At 42.3% G+C, this 15,593-nt stretch overlaps 1 protein-coding gene across 1 annotated transcript in view; it reads left to right on the forward strand.

Annotated features, from left to right (window-relative positions):
- Positions 1-15,593, forward strand: part of STX3 (syntaxin 3) — a 44,319-nt gene that overhangs the window by 13,599 nt on the left and 15,127 nt on the right. Inside the window, exons 2-3 of the mRNA XM_080912457.1 lie at positions 2,100-2,183; positions 15,075-15,174. Of these exons, the coding sequence (XP_080768583.1) occupies positions 2,100-2,183; positions 15,075-15,174 (184 nt within the window). The remainder of the gene's footprint in view (positions 1-2,099; positions 2,184-15,074; positions 15,175-15,593) is intronic.

Genomic DNA, 15,593 nt, shown 5'->3' on the forward strand with positions numbered 1-15,593 from the left:
TCCACAGAAGGTGCCCTGGGCTGACAGGCAGATACATTCATGCATTCTAAGAAATGCACTTGATAACCCAACCTTTCTGGAGTTTGTAGTCACTGGATACAGACTGATGAGCAGAGGGGCAAATGACAGTAGGCCCTGGATGTTGATGGCTTTACCGAGTGGCCGGAGCTTAAGGGAGATTTTTTGTTTTTTTTTGTTTTTTTTTTTTAAGATTTATTTATTATATTTAAGGACACTATCTGTCTTCAGACACACCAGAAGAGGGCATCAGATCCCATTACAGATGGTTGTGAGACACCATGTGGTTGCTGGGATTTGAACTCAGAACCTCTGGAAGAGTAGTCAATGCTCTTAACCACTGAACCATCTCTCCAGCTCTTAGGGGAGGTTTTAAAGTTTGCATGGGAGGGACAAATATTGGGCCGTCTGAAGTGAATTTTAAAGATGGGAAAGATTTTGGTAGTTGGATGGATACCTTTTTGGTTAAAACTTCTGTTTGTATAGCAACAAGGAAAGAAAGATGCTACATATGAAGGAATGATGGGTCTAGGAAATGCAAGGAATTTCAAATGGCTGACCTCAAGAATGCACCGAGGGAGAAGTGTGGTGGGGCTGCATTTTATGTGCTTTTCTGGGCAGAGAGATTTTGGTCCTAGGAGATGAGCTGTTTTATGTGACCTTGGGTGTCAGTTAGTTTCTTAGATAGTTGTGGAGTGGGTAGGAGGACCCTCAGATTCTAGTCTGTTGACTGTAGGCTTGGGAGACTAGCTGTTTCAGACCAGACAGAAAATGAGATGCTGAAAGGATTTCCCTGGTGGTTACAGATTTTGATGGGAATTTATGGATTTGTTGGGATGGTAACAAGTGACATGAAGCCTGACTGCTTTCTTGCATGTAAAGTTCTAAGCCTTTGAGGGTGACATAGCTGGATATAGAAGGCAGGAAGGCATTGAAGGGTGTAGTGAAGGCAGGTATAAGGGTTCCCTTGACTTCATTTTCAACAGCCAGTGTTCCGTGTGCTTAGAAGTCAGCAGTGCCCTGCATTGCACTTGTCTGGGAGAGAGCAAAGGAACAATGTGGAAACAGCTCAGGCTTTGAGTGCTGGGTAGGAATGGGGTCACTTCCTGTTTGAAAGCCATTTTGTGATTCTGAGGAAGAAGGTGAATGAGGCTGAAGAGGCTTGCATTCCCTGAAGTTGCTGGGGACTAGTGATAGAACTTCCCTTTCCTTATAAACATGAGCCGGTGGACAGAAACAACATGATTTTCTTTGCATAAGTAGTCTCTAAGCTCAAGAAAACCATTACTCCAGCTGAGAATTAGTGGCTCATGCTTTGAAGGAACTGTCTGGAACTTGTTTAAACAGTATGGGCAGGTTAGAGTCTGCCTGTTAGTAAACCTCTCTAAATTTTAGGTTATTCAACTAGAGTAAGCTCCAAAGAAGCCACCAAGCATAGCCACATGATTGGACTGGATGGGGAGTTCAGTGGCAAGCACTTTGCTAATTCATGCGAAGGCCTAGGTTTTGACCCTCAGTATAACAAAAAGCAAAACAAGACAGATGAACAAAAACCAGGGCCTTAATGGTACAGTGTATTAGACCCTGTGCGCTTGTTTCTGTTCATCATTTTCTTAGTTATTTATTGTTTGCTTATTTGTTTATTTACACAGGAATTCTCTGTGTACCCCTAGTTGTCCTGGAACTTGCTTTGTAGATCAGGCTGGACTCAAACTCAGAGATACCTGTTGGCCTCCCAAGTGCTTGGGACTAGTCACGCGCTATCACCATCCGGATCATCTCATTTATTTGTTAACTAACCCTATGAAGTAGTGCCATTAGCTTTTGACACTTCAGGTACCCCAGGTCGGACAAGCTGGGGAGTAACTTGATTGTCCCTTCCGTTTTCCCTCGTGCAAAGTTGGGAGGTAGAGCTTGTATTTTATTACAAGCAACTCCAGAGCATTGCAACATCAGATTTCTATTCATTTTAAGGAAAATTGTGTGTGTGCACCTGCGTGTGCTTAAGTACCACACCTTCAGTTACAGTGGCTGCTTATTGTGTTTTTATCCTCACCCTGGCCTGTTCTGGTCTCTTGCAGAAGCAGCTGACGCAGGATGATGACACGGACGAGGTTGAGATTGCTATTGACAACACAGCCTTCATGGATGAGTTCTTTTCCGAGGTGGGCAGCCTTCCACGGTTTTCTGGTTTTGTTTTGTTTGTTTTGTTTTTCCTGAGTGTACACGAGGAAACAGAATTTCCTTAGTAAGAATAAAGAAACTTCAGATCTTTCCATGCTGGCAAAGGAACAGATGGGCGGGCAGAGCAAATCCAGGGAGATTCTGCTTTTAATTCTTGAGAGTATCTCGCCTTTCCATCTTATTAAGGAAGTCAGTAGAAAGAGGCCGCAGAGTTGGCACAATGGTTCAGAGCACTTTGTGTTCTTCTAGGGGAACCAGGTTTGATTCCCAGCACACACGAGGTGACTGACAGCATCTGTAATTACAGTGCCAGGAACCCAGTGCCCTCTTCTTGCCCCTGTGGACACCAGGCATGCACACAGTACACTTATCCACGTACACAAAACACCCATGCGAATAAAATTAAAAAATGATTTTTAAAAGTCAGCAGAGGGTAATTTATATGTAATTAGAGATAGACTTGTAACATCTTAAGTACATGACAACATTTTAATGATGTCTTTTCTTACTTAAGGTTATATAATTTAAATACATTGTCAACCATGGGGTCACAGCTAAGAGTGAAAACAAAAATATCTCTCATTTAGATCTTTGATTTATATCAGTGAAATTCATTGTTTCTTAACATTTTTCTAATGGCTTTAATTCTGGTGGCGACAGAGAACACAAGATGCCACTGGCTTGTATTTGTAAAGCTGTACGTGCATACAGGTTGAGCACGAGGTCTTCCAGGATTGAGTTTTAGTAATGCTGAGAAGTGGAAGCATGAGGAGGCAGGAGTGGGTCAAGACGGCAACAGAAATGATGGCTCCAGAGCTTTCTGTATTTAGGTTCAGACCTCAACCTGCTTTTCATCAGCTGTCAATTTTGTGAATGTTCCTTAACTGGATAAGACTTGTTCTCCTCATCTGTGAATTTCGATTGATTATAGCTAGGCATATATGTACTCAGGGAATAGAACCTAACTCCCCTCCCCCTCCACAGTCTCATTGTCACTTAAGGTTCTGTCTCTACTATTTACCTTAGTTAGGGTTTTACTGCTGTGAAGAGACACCATGACCAAGGCAACTCTCATTAAAAAACAAAAAACAAAAACCAACCAAACAAACAAACAAAAAAAAAAAAAAACAAACAAACCAAAAAACCATTTAATTGGGTTAGCTTACAGGTTCAGAGGTTCAGTCTGTTATCGTCAAGGCGGGGAGCATGGCAGTGTCTAGGCAGACATGGCACAGCAGGGGCTGAGAGTCCTACATCTTCATCTGAAGGCTGCTGGCAGAAGACTGGCTTCCAGGAAGCTAGGATGAGGGTCTTAAAGCCCATACCCACAGTGACACACCTACTCCAACAGGGCTACACCTTCTAATAGTGCCACTCTCTAGACTGAGCATATACAAACCACCACATTATTTATCTTTTTATTTCCCTGGGAAGAAACGGAGACCTCATTTTCTTTCTGAGGAGCAATTCAGGAGTTTTCCACAATCTGGATTGTGGGTGTGGAGAAGTGGACCTCCAGACTTTCCCTGATTGGAATAGAGTAGAACTTGGGTTGAATCCTACTGAGCTGCCTTGTCTGGCCTCAGTAAGAGAGGATGCACCTAGTCTTACTGCAGCTTAATATACCAGGGCTGGTTGATATCCATGAGAGGCTTCCTCTTTTCCAATGGGAAATGGAGGCGGAATAGATGTGTCGGGGAAGGAAGGGAAGGAAGGATTAGGAGGAGAGATAGGAGAAATTGAAGTGAGGATGTAAACTAAATTAAAAAATAAAAGAAAGAACTGTTATGAAGAGCTAACCTGAGTGTGTGTTGTTTTGACTGGAAAGTTGGCTATGAGCCTCCACAGTGTCTAACTGCTTGTGGGTGGGTGCCGCCTTTCAGTCAGTGACTCAAAGTGAGGTCAAACAACTCTCATGCTGTTCTACTTTGTGGATAGTGGAAGACTCTTGTTCAGTGGACTTGAGTTGATGTCAGAAGATGGCTCCAGTCACTACTGACTTTTCCTGATGACTCGCATGCAGTAAAGAATATCTCCTCTATGATGAGGAATCTTTTCTCGTACTTCTGTTCTTCTTCTTTTCCTGAACCACAGGAGGGTTCTGAAGAGGCAATATTCCTTGCAAGTTAGGAAGATGGTGGGCTTTGTTCTGTGAGTAAAGGCTAGAGTTGGTACTGGGTACATGGTCATGACCATCCTTTGTCGGAAGGAACATGGTGTGGTGTGAGTGCTTCACAGGGAAATAAGATCACCAGGATTGCTATAGCACCTGGCATAATACACCCTCTAGCGATGACCATATTGCTGCCCACACACACAGCCAGGGACTGTTAGTAAACAACCGGTTAGGGGTTGGGTGTGGCTGTGTGGTCAGTAAGAGTGCTCTTTCTGGATGGCAGTGAGATGCCATAAGCCCCTGTGATCAAGTATTTGAGAAATTGCCTTTGGAAATTTCTATTAGAAATGTATTTGTTTAAACATACTGCTCTTAAAAAAATTAAGTTACATTTATTTAGTGTGTGCACAAGGGTCGGCACATGTGTAGGTCCGAAGATGACTTGAGGGAGTTGGTTCTCCTTAGCCAGGTGGGTCCCAGGCATCTAACTTGGGTGATGGAAATGTCTTTACCCAATGGGCCATCTTGCTGGCCCTCTCTCAGAGATTTAGAATGCACATTATCTAAAGGCACCAGGAAGTCCTACAGTGGAGAAACTTGCTTTACTAGGCTCTCTCAGCATTTGGCTTTTCACAGACCTGACGTAGAACTTTTATTAAGGAGGTTAAGTGACTGCCCTTTGGGACATCCTGTAGATAATAGATGTACTTGCTGTGATATTTTAGCCTAAAAATATGAGTTCAGGCTACTAGCATCTTTGGGTTCTTCTGAGCTCTTCTGCCAATGAATGGCTTTGGCATCCATGTGATGGGTATACTGAGGCAAGCAGCCATTGGTGGTCAGTGCTTAGAGGTGCAAACTGGGGTACATCCAGATACCAACAGGGGTTGCTGTCAAAGGGAGCCAGTGATTAGAGAAGCTGCTCAGCAGACGTTTTTTCTAAGGAAATAAAGCTTATTTTATTGGCGCCGGCACTCTCTGTGGCCAGTGTAAAAACTATGAACCCTTTTAACTCCTTTTGAGAAAGAGAAAGAAAGAGAGAAAATTCATTCGCTTCTCTCTCTCTCTCTCTCTCTCTCTCTCTCTCTCTCTCTCTCACACACACACACACACACACACACATACATACACACACACACTGAAGGGATGAAACAAAAGGCAGAATCCAATAACTTTATACACACAAATATACATGAATACATACATATACACATAATACATGTATACAGACCTACAGATAGACATATACATATGGACATAGAGTGGTTAGAGCAAAGCACCAGCAAGCAGACTCCATATGCATACATAATACACACAATAGGTAGATGGAAGGAACAATGTTCTAACCCCCATTCAAACAAACTTCATGCATGCACACATAGTTGATGGATGGGAGAAACAATGTTCCAGCCTCACCATACCTTATTCTTTTTTTTTTATAGTGTTTATGTCCCAGCAAAATCTTTCAAGCAGTATACAATTATCATGTGATTATGTGTTAGTTTTCTTCTAGTGAATGAGTATGTAAAACAATGTTTTCCCATACCTTTATAAGAAGTAACATTACGTAGTAGAGTTATTCTGAAAAACACACATACATTCATAATCAAGCAACTTGTTATTGATTAACAAAGTGTAAGCAAGCAAGGTAGTTTTCTCAGCCAGGTTCTCTTGCTGGCAGACAGCAGTTTGCAGTTACAAAGAAAGAAGTAAATTATTATTTATCTTTAAAACTAATCTTGTAAAAATCTTAAAAGAGTCACAAATCTAAATTTTTATACAAAAATCAGTCATATCTGCTTTAAATCCTCAAAATGCATATCTACCCATCAGCAAATCTTAATAAATCATATCAGGAAGCTGAGGGCAAAATGAGTATAAGAAATCAGTCCCCACCAGTCCAGCCTCAGTGAGAGTCACGTCAGCCAGTGCTGCCAATGTACTTGTTCCCTGAGCATAAAAGGTCCCTAGCTTAACTAGTAAGAGTGTGTCTTTCTGAACTTCATATTGTTCCCTAAGACTTTTTATATCAGAGCTGGTAATAAAAACATCTCAACTTAGCTTCACTAACAACTTTATTTTTCCAAATGTTTTCTAAGGGTGGTAGTCACTGTTGACAATCTACATCTCTAAGTTGTTCTCTAGGGTGGAGCTAGGATCATAATCTGCTCCCGCAGCGGTCCTGAAAGAGATGAAGCATCACATTATTGTGTCAGAGAGACCGCCCAGTTAGGGACTGGAAGCCCCTTAAATTTTTCATATAACTTAGATTGAGAGGGATGTGAGGGCAGTGAGCATAGCAGAACTTCATAACAGCACGAAGTCCTCAGGACACGTAGTCCTCAAGGTCATGCCACACTGGGGCTGCATCCCATGAGTTTTAAAGCCATTTGTTGTTCCTCCTGCATGGCCCTCAGAAGTCCTTCTAGATTACAGAGTACTTCAGGTTCTTGTAGCCTCACAAAGTTGAAAGAGAGCAAAGACAACTAATCCTGTTCACAAGGGATCCACCATCATGACCTAGTAACCTACCAAAGCCTACATTCAAAGACCTTTACATTAAGAATCAATGTATGAATTTGTTGGGGTACAACATTCAGTTCATTATGGGAATGAGACTATTTTGCTATGTATATGAAGCGTCTCTCTCTCTCTCTCTCTCTCTCTCTCTCTGTTTCTCTTTGGTGTTTATGTATGCATGTGCACATGTGTGCATGTATGTAGGACAACCACATTTGTCAGCCTCAGGAAAATCTGTCTCTTGAGATATGGTCTCTCAGTGGCACAGAACTCACCAGTTAGGCTAACCTGGCTACTCAGGGACCCACCTGTCCCTGCCTTTCCAGTGCTAGGATTACAGAGATACCTCTATACCTTGTGTTTTTACTTGGGTTTTGGAAATTCAGCTTCTTAAGTTTACAAGACAAATGCTTTCCCAACTGGACCATTTTCCACAGCTGCAGGCATGCTTATTTCTTGAAGGTAATTGTAGCCATACATTTATTAAGTAGACATTTAAAGAGTGACCCTGTGTGTTTGGCACCATGAAGTCTATCAAGTAGATAAGATAAGAAACACAGCCCTGAAATTTGAAGTGGTCTCCACTTAACACCCTAAGTTCTCCAGAGCTAGGTTGGGGAAGATCTAAAGGTACGTGTAGATCGAGCAGTAGGAGATACTGAGGGACCTGAAGTGCAGGAATGTCTGTTTGGGCTTGAGTGTTGGTAGAGCTAGGACCTTTTAAAGTAATTGTAATGTGGAAATCTAGGTGTTAGGGTCAAATCCAGCAGGTTAAGAACTTCCTAACTTTCAGTAGGGTATTGCATTCGAGGGGAGTAGGCAAGCTGGTAGATTCTGATTTCTAGGCTCGTCTGTTAGCGAGGCAGGAAGCTTTGGCCAGTCATTTGGCAATTTGTTTTTGACCTGTCTTTCTCAACCCCTTTTCTGCACTTTGCTTTTTATTGCTGGGAACTACATTAAAATGTATATATTATATAGATTAGCAGATTTATATGTCATATATATGTATACTGTGCCCTGCTACAAGCCACTGTCCTTACTGTGCTCTTGCTTTCTACTGTGGTCCCTCTTTTAAGTTTTTAATAGTGACTCAACTACCTTCACATCGTGTGTGTGTGTGTGTGTGTGTGTGTGTAGAGAAAATACACCTAGTTGACTTTCTGAGACTGTTTTAACATGGTTCCCCCCTCTTAACATGATAACCTCTAGTTCCATCCACCTTCCTACAAATGAAAATATTTTATCCTTTCAGTTTCAATAATGTTCTTATACACACACATTTTAAATCCACTTATCAGCTCACAGATACTTGGGCTGATTCTACATCTTGGTAATTGTGAATATTGCAGCAGTAAACATGGGTGTGTGGTGTCTCTGCTGTGTGCTGACATTTCCGTCAGGTGTGTTTGCAGGAGTGCAGCAGGGTCATACACAAGTCTGATTTTAGCTTTCTGAGGAGCCCCCATACTGATTTCCACAGTGGCTGTACTAACCATATTCCCATCAACACTGTCTCCTTATTCACCACCTCCTTTTTATGACCGATATTCTGATTGGAGAAGACTAATGTTTCAACTCAGTTGACTTGAGATATTGTCTTATAAAACTTGTTTTTATCGGTCAGCACAACTCTGAGGTCATTCTTTTCACTCATAAAAAGAAGTTGGAACTCTAAGTATTAATAAAACTCTTTAGGGACTTGGGAGTTTAGGAGAGGCAGAAATTAATTTTTTTATTATTTTACTTTGCTTTAATTATTTTCTCTCAAATATTACATCCTGATAGTAGTTGCCCTACTCTTCAGTCCTCTAACCTCTTTACTCCCACTTTCCTCTTCCCCAAGTCTCCCGCCCCCTCCCCATCACCTCTTAGAAAAGAGCAGGCCTCCCAGGAATATCAACCAGACATAGCATAAGAAGCTACAATAAGACCTGACACATACCATCTCATCCAGTGTGGACAAGGCAACCCAGTAGGAGAAAAAGGGTACCACAAGTAGACAAAGATTTAGGGACAACCCCTGCTCCCACTGATAGGATTTCTACAAGAACACCAAACTATTCAGCCATATTGTATATATAGAGGACTTGGGTCAGACCCCTACAGTTTCCCTGATCTCTCAAGTTCCAATGAGTCCCAGCCATTTGATTCTGTGTGCTGTGTTCTTGTGGTGTGTCCCTGACCCCTCTAGTTCCTCCAGTCCTACTTCATGTAAGAAAAAAATTGAGTCTTATCTACTTGAGGCTCCCATAAATGAGACAAGAGATCAGGGATCAATACAAAAGCAAGAGGTTTATTAGTCCAGTACTTTGGGGTGGACTACATCCTAAGGAGAGGCCACCCTGAGCCCTCTGTCAGTATAGTTTTTATACACTTAGTAATGGGTGGGCTACAGTGATGGTGACCAGGCATGCAAGTATTGGTTGGTTTAGTTGACTTTTAAATCGATTGGCTGCTGCCAACATGGGTTGCATCTCAGGACCTATGCCCTACATTCCAGGCCTGCCCAGATAAGACACTTCTCCCCGGAAGTTCTCCCCAGAAGGAGTACTGTTTGGCACCTGCCTGGGTCATATATTAAGGTTCTTCCCCTACATTCCAGGGACTGCCCAGATAAGGTTGAAGCACTCCTTCCTGGAGGGTGTGGGACTGCAAAAGCCCTCAGTGGAAGAGGGGAGCTATAAGACCCTCAATGGGAGGGGGAAGCTGTAAGGAGGATGTGAGACTGTAAAAGCTCCTAGGGTCCCTCATTCCCATCCTCAGCTGGACTCCCTGTGCTCCGTCTAATGTTTTTGGCTGTGGGACTCTGCATCTGTTTTCATAGTTGCTGGATGAATTCTTGGCAGAGACTAATTTTTAAGCAGAATAAGGAAAATATTTTGCATTTCCTTTCACCTCACCCAGCCACAGTCTGCCAGGACTTTCTCTGTTTTCTAATTAGATTCCACTGGAGAATTATTATGCCTGCTATGGGGAAATGGCTTGGTGGTTAAAGCACTTGCCACACAAGCATGAAGATACAGCTCAGAGTCTCAGAACCTGTGTAAATGACAAGTATGCCTGATTTCCACCTGTAATTTTAGCCTTAGAAGACAGAGATAGGGGACCCCTAGAGGAAGCAGTCATGTCCATTGTCATAGTCAGGGTTTGTGTTCTTGCACAAAACATGACCAAGAAGCAAGTTGGGGAGGAAAGAGTTTATTCAGCTTACACTTCCACATTGTTGTTCATCACCAGAGGGAGTCAGAACAGAACTCATACCTGGCAGGAGCTGATGCAGAGGCCATGGAAGGTGCCGCTTACTGGTTTGCTCAGCTTGCTATCTTATGAAACCCAAGATTACCAGCCCAGGGATGACACCACCATAATGAATGGGCCTTCCCATTCTTGATGACTAATTGAGAAAATGCCTTACAGCTGGATCTCCTCAAAGGAGGCTCCTTCGTCTGTGATAACTTCAGCTTGTGTCAAGTTGACACACAAAACCAGCCAGTACATTTGACCCCTTGCCAACTTGACACACAAACATCACTATTAAGCCTCAACCCTTTCTTATTCATCCCCAAGATCTAAATAACTTTAAAAGTCCCAGATTCTTACATATTAAAATTTCAATCCTTTTAAAATATCCAATCTCTTTTAAAATTTAAAGTCTTTTTTTATAATTTAAAATCTCTTAACTGTGGGCTCCACTAAAATACCTTCTTCAATAGGGAAAAATATTAAAGTACAGTCATAATAAAAGCAAAATCAAACTCAGTGTCTGGGATCTCCTCACTATCTTCTGGGCTCCTCCAAGGGCAGGTGTCACTTCTCTAGCTCTGCCCTCTGTAGCACTCTAAGCTCAGGGTGATCCACTCCATTGATGCTGCTGTTCTTGGTGATCATCCCATGGTATTGGCATCTTCAATACTCTGAGATCTTCTGCTGCAATTAGGCTTCACCAATAGCCTCTCATAGGCTCTCCTCATGGGGCCAAGCCTCAACTCCTTTCAGTCCTGGGCAGTCAACTACAACCGATGCTGCACCTTCACCAATGGCCTTCCATGGCCTCTCACAATGCCAAGCCTCAGCTGTTCTTTATGACCCCATTCATGCCTTCAATACAGTATCATGTGAGTAACTCTTACCCATTACCAAGTACAGCTGCAGCATGAGGTACAACCTTGGCTATCTCTGGAACACTGCTTCTTTTGCTTTCAGAAAACACTTTCCAGAAGATTTTGCCTCAGTGATACTGGTCTCTTCTTAATCAGCACTCATTTCTTAGTTCTAGCATCAATTGTCCCAGTGGTCCCTTCTATTCTGGACTCTAAAGCCAGAGCCATATGGCCAAAGCTGCCGAGTTCTGCTGCTTTCAGGGACTGGAACATGATCTCCCTTTTCTAGTACATTATCATGAGCATTCTGTTTTTCAACTCCCTCACTACCTAAGCTTGGCTGTCCTGGAACTTGCTCTGTAACTGACTTTGAACTCAGAGATCTGCATGCCTGTCTCCTAAACACTGGGATTAAACTAGCCTGGACTTAAACTTTTCTTCACCTAGAAGTTGCTCTGTCCCAGGCTGACCTTGAACTCAGAGATCTCCTTGCCTTAGTCTCCTGGGATCAAAGGCCTGTACTACCTTGTCTGGGCCTAAGCTTTTCATAGCTACTGTGCCTTAAGATCTCCATGCCAAGATCCAGCTCAAAAACTTGTGTCTTCCAGCCTCAAGATTTGGATCACAGGTGAGCCTTCCAATTCTGGATTGTAGTTCATTCCGGATATAGTCAAGTTGACAACCAGAAATAGCCATTACATCTATGACCATAAAATTTGCCTGAGTGACCCTGCCTCAATGATAAGGTGTTTTAGGAATTGACAATGAATCCCAACATCAATCCCAGGCTTCCACACATGTTCACACATGTGCATTTGTACCTTGTGGTGATTTGCACTATTAGGAGGTGTGGCTTTACTGAAGGATGTATAGCGTTGGTAGTAAGTGTGTCACGGTAGAGGTGGGGCTTTAAGGTTTTATATATATATGTGCGTATGTGTGTGTTCCCTCCCTCCCTTCCTCCCTTCCTCCCTCCCTCCCTCCCTCCTTCCCTACTTCTTTCCCAAGTTTGGCCAGTGTGATCCAGAGCCTCTTTCTGGCTGCCTGCAGAAAACAGTCTCCTTCTGTCTGCCTTCAGATCAAGATGTAGAACTCTTAGCTCCTCCAGCACCAAGTCTGTCTGCACGATACCATACTTCTTCTCATGATGATAATGGACTGAACTTCTGAAAGTGTAGGCCAGCCCAAGTTAAATGTTTGTCTTTATAAGAGTTGCCTTGGTCATGGTATCTCTTCACAGCAGTAAAATCCTAAGACACACCCAAATGTGCTCATACACTTGTAAACACATGTACACATAACACACATATATGTATGGGAATGGAAAAAGACAAAAACAACTTCCTCCTTTCAGTTAGATGAGCCTGGTTAGTATCATGTGGTCATTCTAATTGGCAGCACCTACCATCAAGAGTGAGACCTTTAACTTTCTGTAAATGGTTACTGAGGACTCTAGGATTGCTGTAGGATTAAATGAGACATACTTTTAAAGGGGTAGCATAGTGCCTGGCATGTGATGCATGAGAAGTTATTATTGCTGTTTGTATTTAGTGTTATCATTTAACATTCATTATGTACTTGATGTGATGTTCAAAGTGATAAAACTAAGAGGTGGAGCTGAACCCTGAACCTGTTCTCTTTGCTATTTCTTTTTAATTGTATCATATAGAGTCTCATATTCCTGACAATAGCTACAGTGCACTCATATAAGTAACCATATGGTGGCTGACAACCATCTGTAATGGGAATCCAACACATTCTTCTGGTGTGTCTAAAAATAGCTACAGTGCACTCATATAAGTATAAAGTCTGGAAATCAATATATAGTAAAAAGGCACTAAAGATGAATTAGTGTTGAATTTAGTAGTGATTTGAAAAAACTAACTTTTGTGTTTCCTAACCTATCGGTAATGCTTCTGTTCACTGTATAAAAAGCTTCTGATAGGGAGTTGTGGTCAGACAGAGAATTAAGGCACAACATGATCTTTGCAAAATGCTGCTGTAACCAATATACGTGCTCTCTCTCACTCTCTCTCTCCCTCCATCTCCCCCTCTTTCTCCCTCTCTCATGTGTACATATACCTGTGAGTGTGCACCCATGAACATGCATATATAAGTTAGAGTAGGATGGGAGTACAGTTCTCTGTCTCTGTTTACTGTAGTCTTTAGACAGGGGCTCTTACGAAATAGAGACTCACTGTTTTGGCTGGCCTTGCTGGCCAGTGCTTTCAAGAGCTGGCTGTCTTTGCCCATCAATACTAGGTCTACAGGCATATGCAGCTATGCCTAGCTTTGCAGAACCAATATTACAGGAAATGGGTTGGTCATGTACATCAGCTTGATGTAGGGCTACTGAATGTACCCGAGCTTAACAGAGAAGGAGTCTTTCATTGCAGTCCTTTCCTGGTAGAGGAGATGGCATCTGGATGCTTGCTTCAAACCTAAGTTTGCTCTTGTTTGAAGGTTGGTTCAAATAAGAATCTCTGCTTCAGTTTTTGGCATGAAAGGGCACAGTGATGGCGACCTCACAAAATTACTGCAAAGGGCCGAGCATCAACTAAATATATAATAATGTAGGGTAATTAGAGACTCAGGGGTTAAAAGCACTGACTGATTTTCCAGAGGTCCTAAGTTCAATTCCCAGTAACCACATGGTGGCTGACAACCATCTGTAATGGGATCCAACACATTCTTCTGGTGTGTCTAAAAATAGCTACAGTGCACTCATGTAAGTAAAATAAATAATTCTTAAAAAGTAAGTACTTATCAGTTCCTACACAGCTTCTCCTCACTGGATGATTTCTTTATGATCTGGTGAATACACAAGAAGAAATCACACGTAGCTGTCACCAAGAAATACTCTGAAACTCAGAAATTCATCCTTGAGGAAGATGAACATTTTCAAGAAAAAACTGACTCAAAGCTCAAGGCGAGAAAGGGGAAGGGCAGAGGTGGGTGGTCTAGAGACCACCAGTGTTCACAGGCAACAATATGTAGTCATACCTGGTAGGACTTATAACTTATTAAACTTTAGTTTTCTAATATGAATAATAGTACTAATATACTCGTAAAAGTTTTTGTCAACTATTAAAATGCTGTATAAATATTTGAGAAGTTGTACATGTTTATACTCTAATATGATTATAATAATAAACCATGGCACATCTAAGCCAGAATATTAACAGAGGGGGGGAAAGTTCTTTTGAGTGGCAAAAAATGCTGACGTGAAGGATTGATCTTTGCTATTTTTTTTTTTTTTTTTGAGAACTTTAAATTTTTAAAAAGATGGAGAAAAGAGACACTGGAAGCCACCTGTTTCGAATCTGCATTCCATATGTTAAGATTGTATTGTGTCAATGACAGTGTTCTTGTTGGTTAAGTGTTGCAGTGCTAATGTTCTCTTCCCTTTGGGATGAAGCACATAGGCACATTAGGTGCTGACCCTACTGTGGTCTGCTTCAGGGCCCATGGTGTCCAGGAAGGAGGTGCCTGTGGAGGGAGCTGAGGTACACTTAGTGCTCATGCAAAAGTGTCCTTTGATGGTGTTCTGTCATAAACCAGAATGCTTTATGGCACACACCTGTGCAGACAGGAACCTTCAAGTGTGTAGAAATGGCCCAAGACTGTAATTCTAGGTTGTGATCAGCAATGGGGTTGGCTTGTAGATGTTGGTTCACAGAAACATGTTTCTAGGAGGAGCCTGGCTGCATTCTGAGATGGTCTTGCTGAGTTTCTTTCTTTCCACCAGCCTGTCTTCTTCATCTGCCTCTCTTCTCTCTCACTCTTTTCTCTGGTTTTCATTTTCTATGTTTACTCTGTTCTCTTTGTCTGTTTTCTTTCCTCTGTGCCCTATCTTTATTCTTCACTACTTCTTTTGGGGCCAAAGAATCTTTCATACTGTTTGCAGTTACTTCTCCTGGTTGTCTCCAGCGGTTCTTTCAAGGTGAGTGTGGAGGGGAGGAGGAGTGTGGATTTTCATGACTGTTCTTTATGGGCTGATTTTTTTTTTTTTTAATGCTCTTCCACAAATACAGAAGGTAGACAGCTTGCAGCAGGAAGCTCTGCTAAGCATTCCTTTCAGGAGTGGACATATTTTCCCTCTCCGATGGTAAAGGCTGTTGTCTTTCTGATTATAGATTGAGGAAACACGGCTCAACATTGACAAGATCTCAGAGCATGTCGAGGAAGCTAAGAAACTCTACAGTATCATTCTCTCTGCACCGATTCCAGAGCCAAGTGAGTGTTAGCTGAGTTGAGTTACTGTACTGACCCTTGGCATTGGGGCTGAGACAGGCTTGTTTTCCTCTGCTCTGGGAAGAGCAGGGGAGTGCACACATTCTCTTGTGCTAATGTACATAAGTTATCCCATACCCCCCCCCCCCCCAGTCTCTCACCCCCAGTCTCTACCTGCTCTTCTCTTCATAGTTCTGCTCAAACCATTGGGCAGCCTCTTCCACTTTGAGGCTTATACTTCTGACTGGCAGTGCCTCTTACTGCTCCTCACACACTCCAAGCTCCATCCCACCTTTGTGCCTTGGTTAGTGTTCTTCTGACTAAAGTGCATTTTCAGGCCCTCTTCCAGAATCCTATCAGATCAAGTACGTTTTATTCATTCTTTTCCTTATGAGTTTTTCTGGAATAGTTCAAGTTCATTC

Source organism: Micromys minutus (genome assembly GCF_963924665.1).
Source record: "Micromys minutus genome assembly, chromosome: 2".
Taxonomy (NCBI): domain Eukaryota; kingdom Metazoa; phylum Chordata; class Mammalia; order Rodentia; family Muridae; genus Micromys; species Micromys minutus.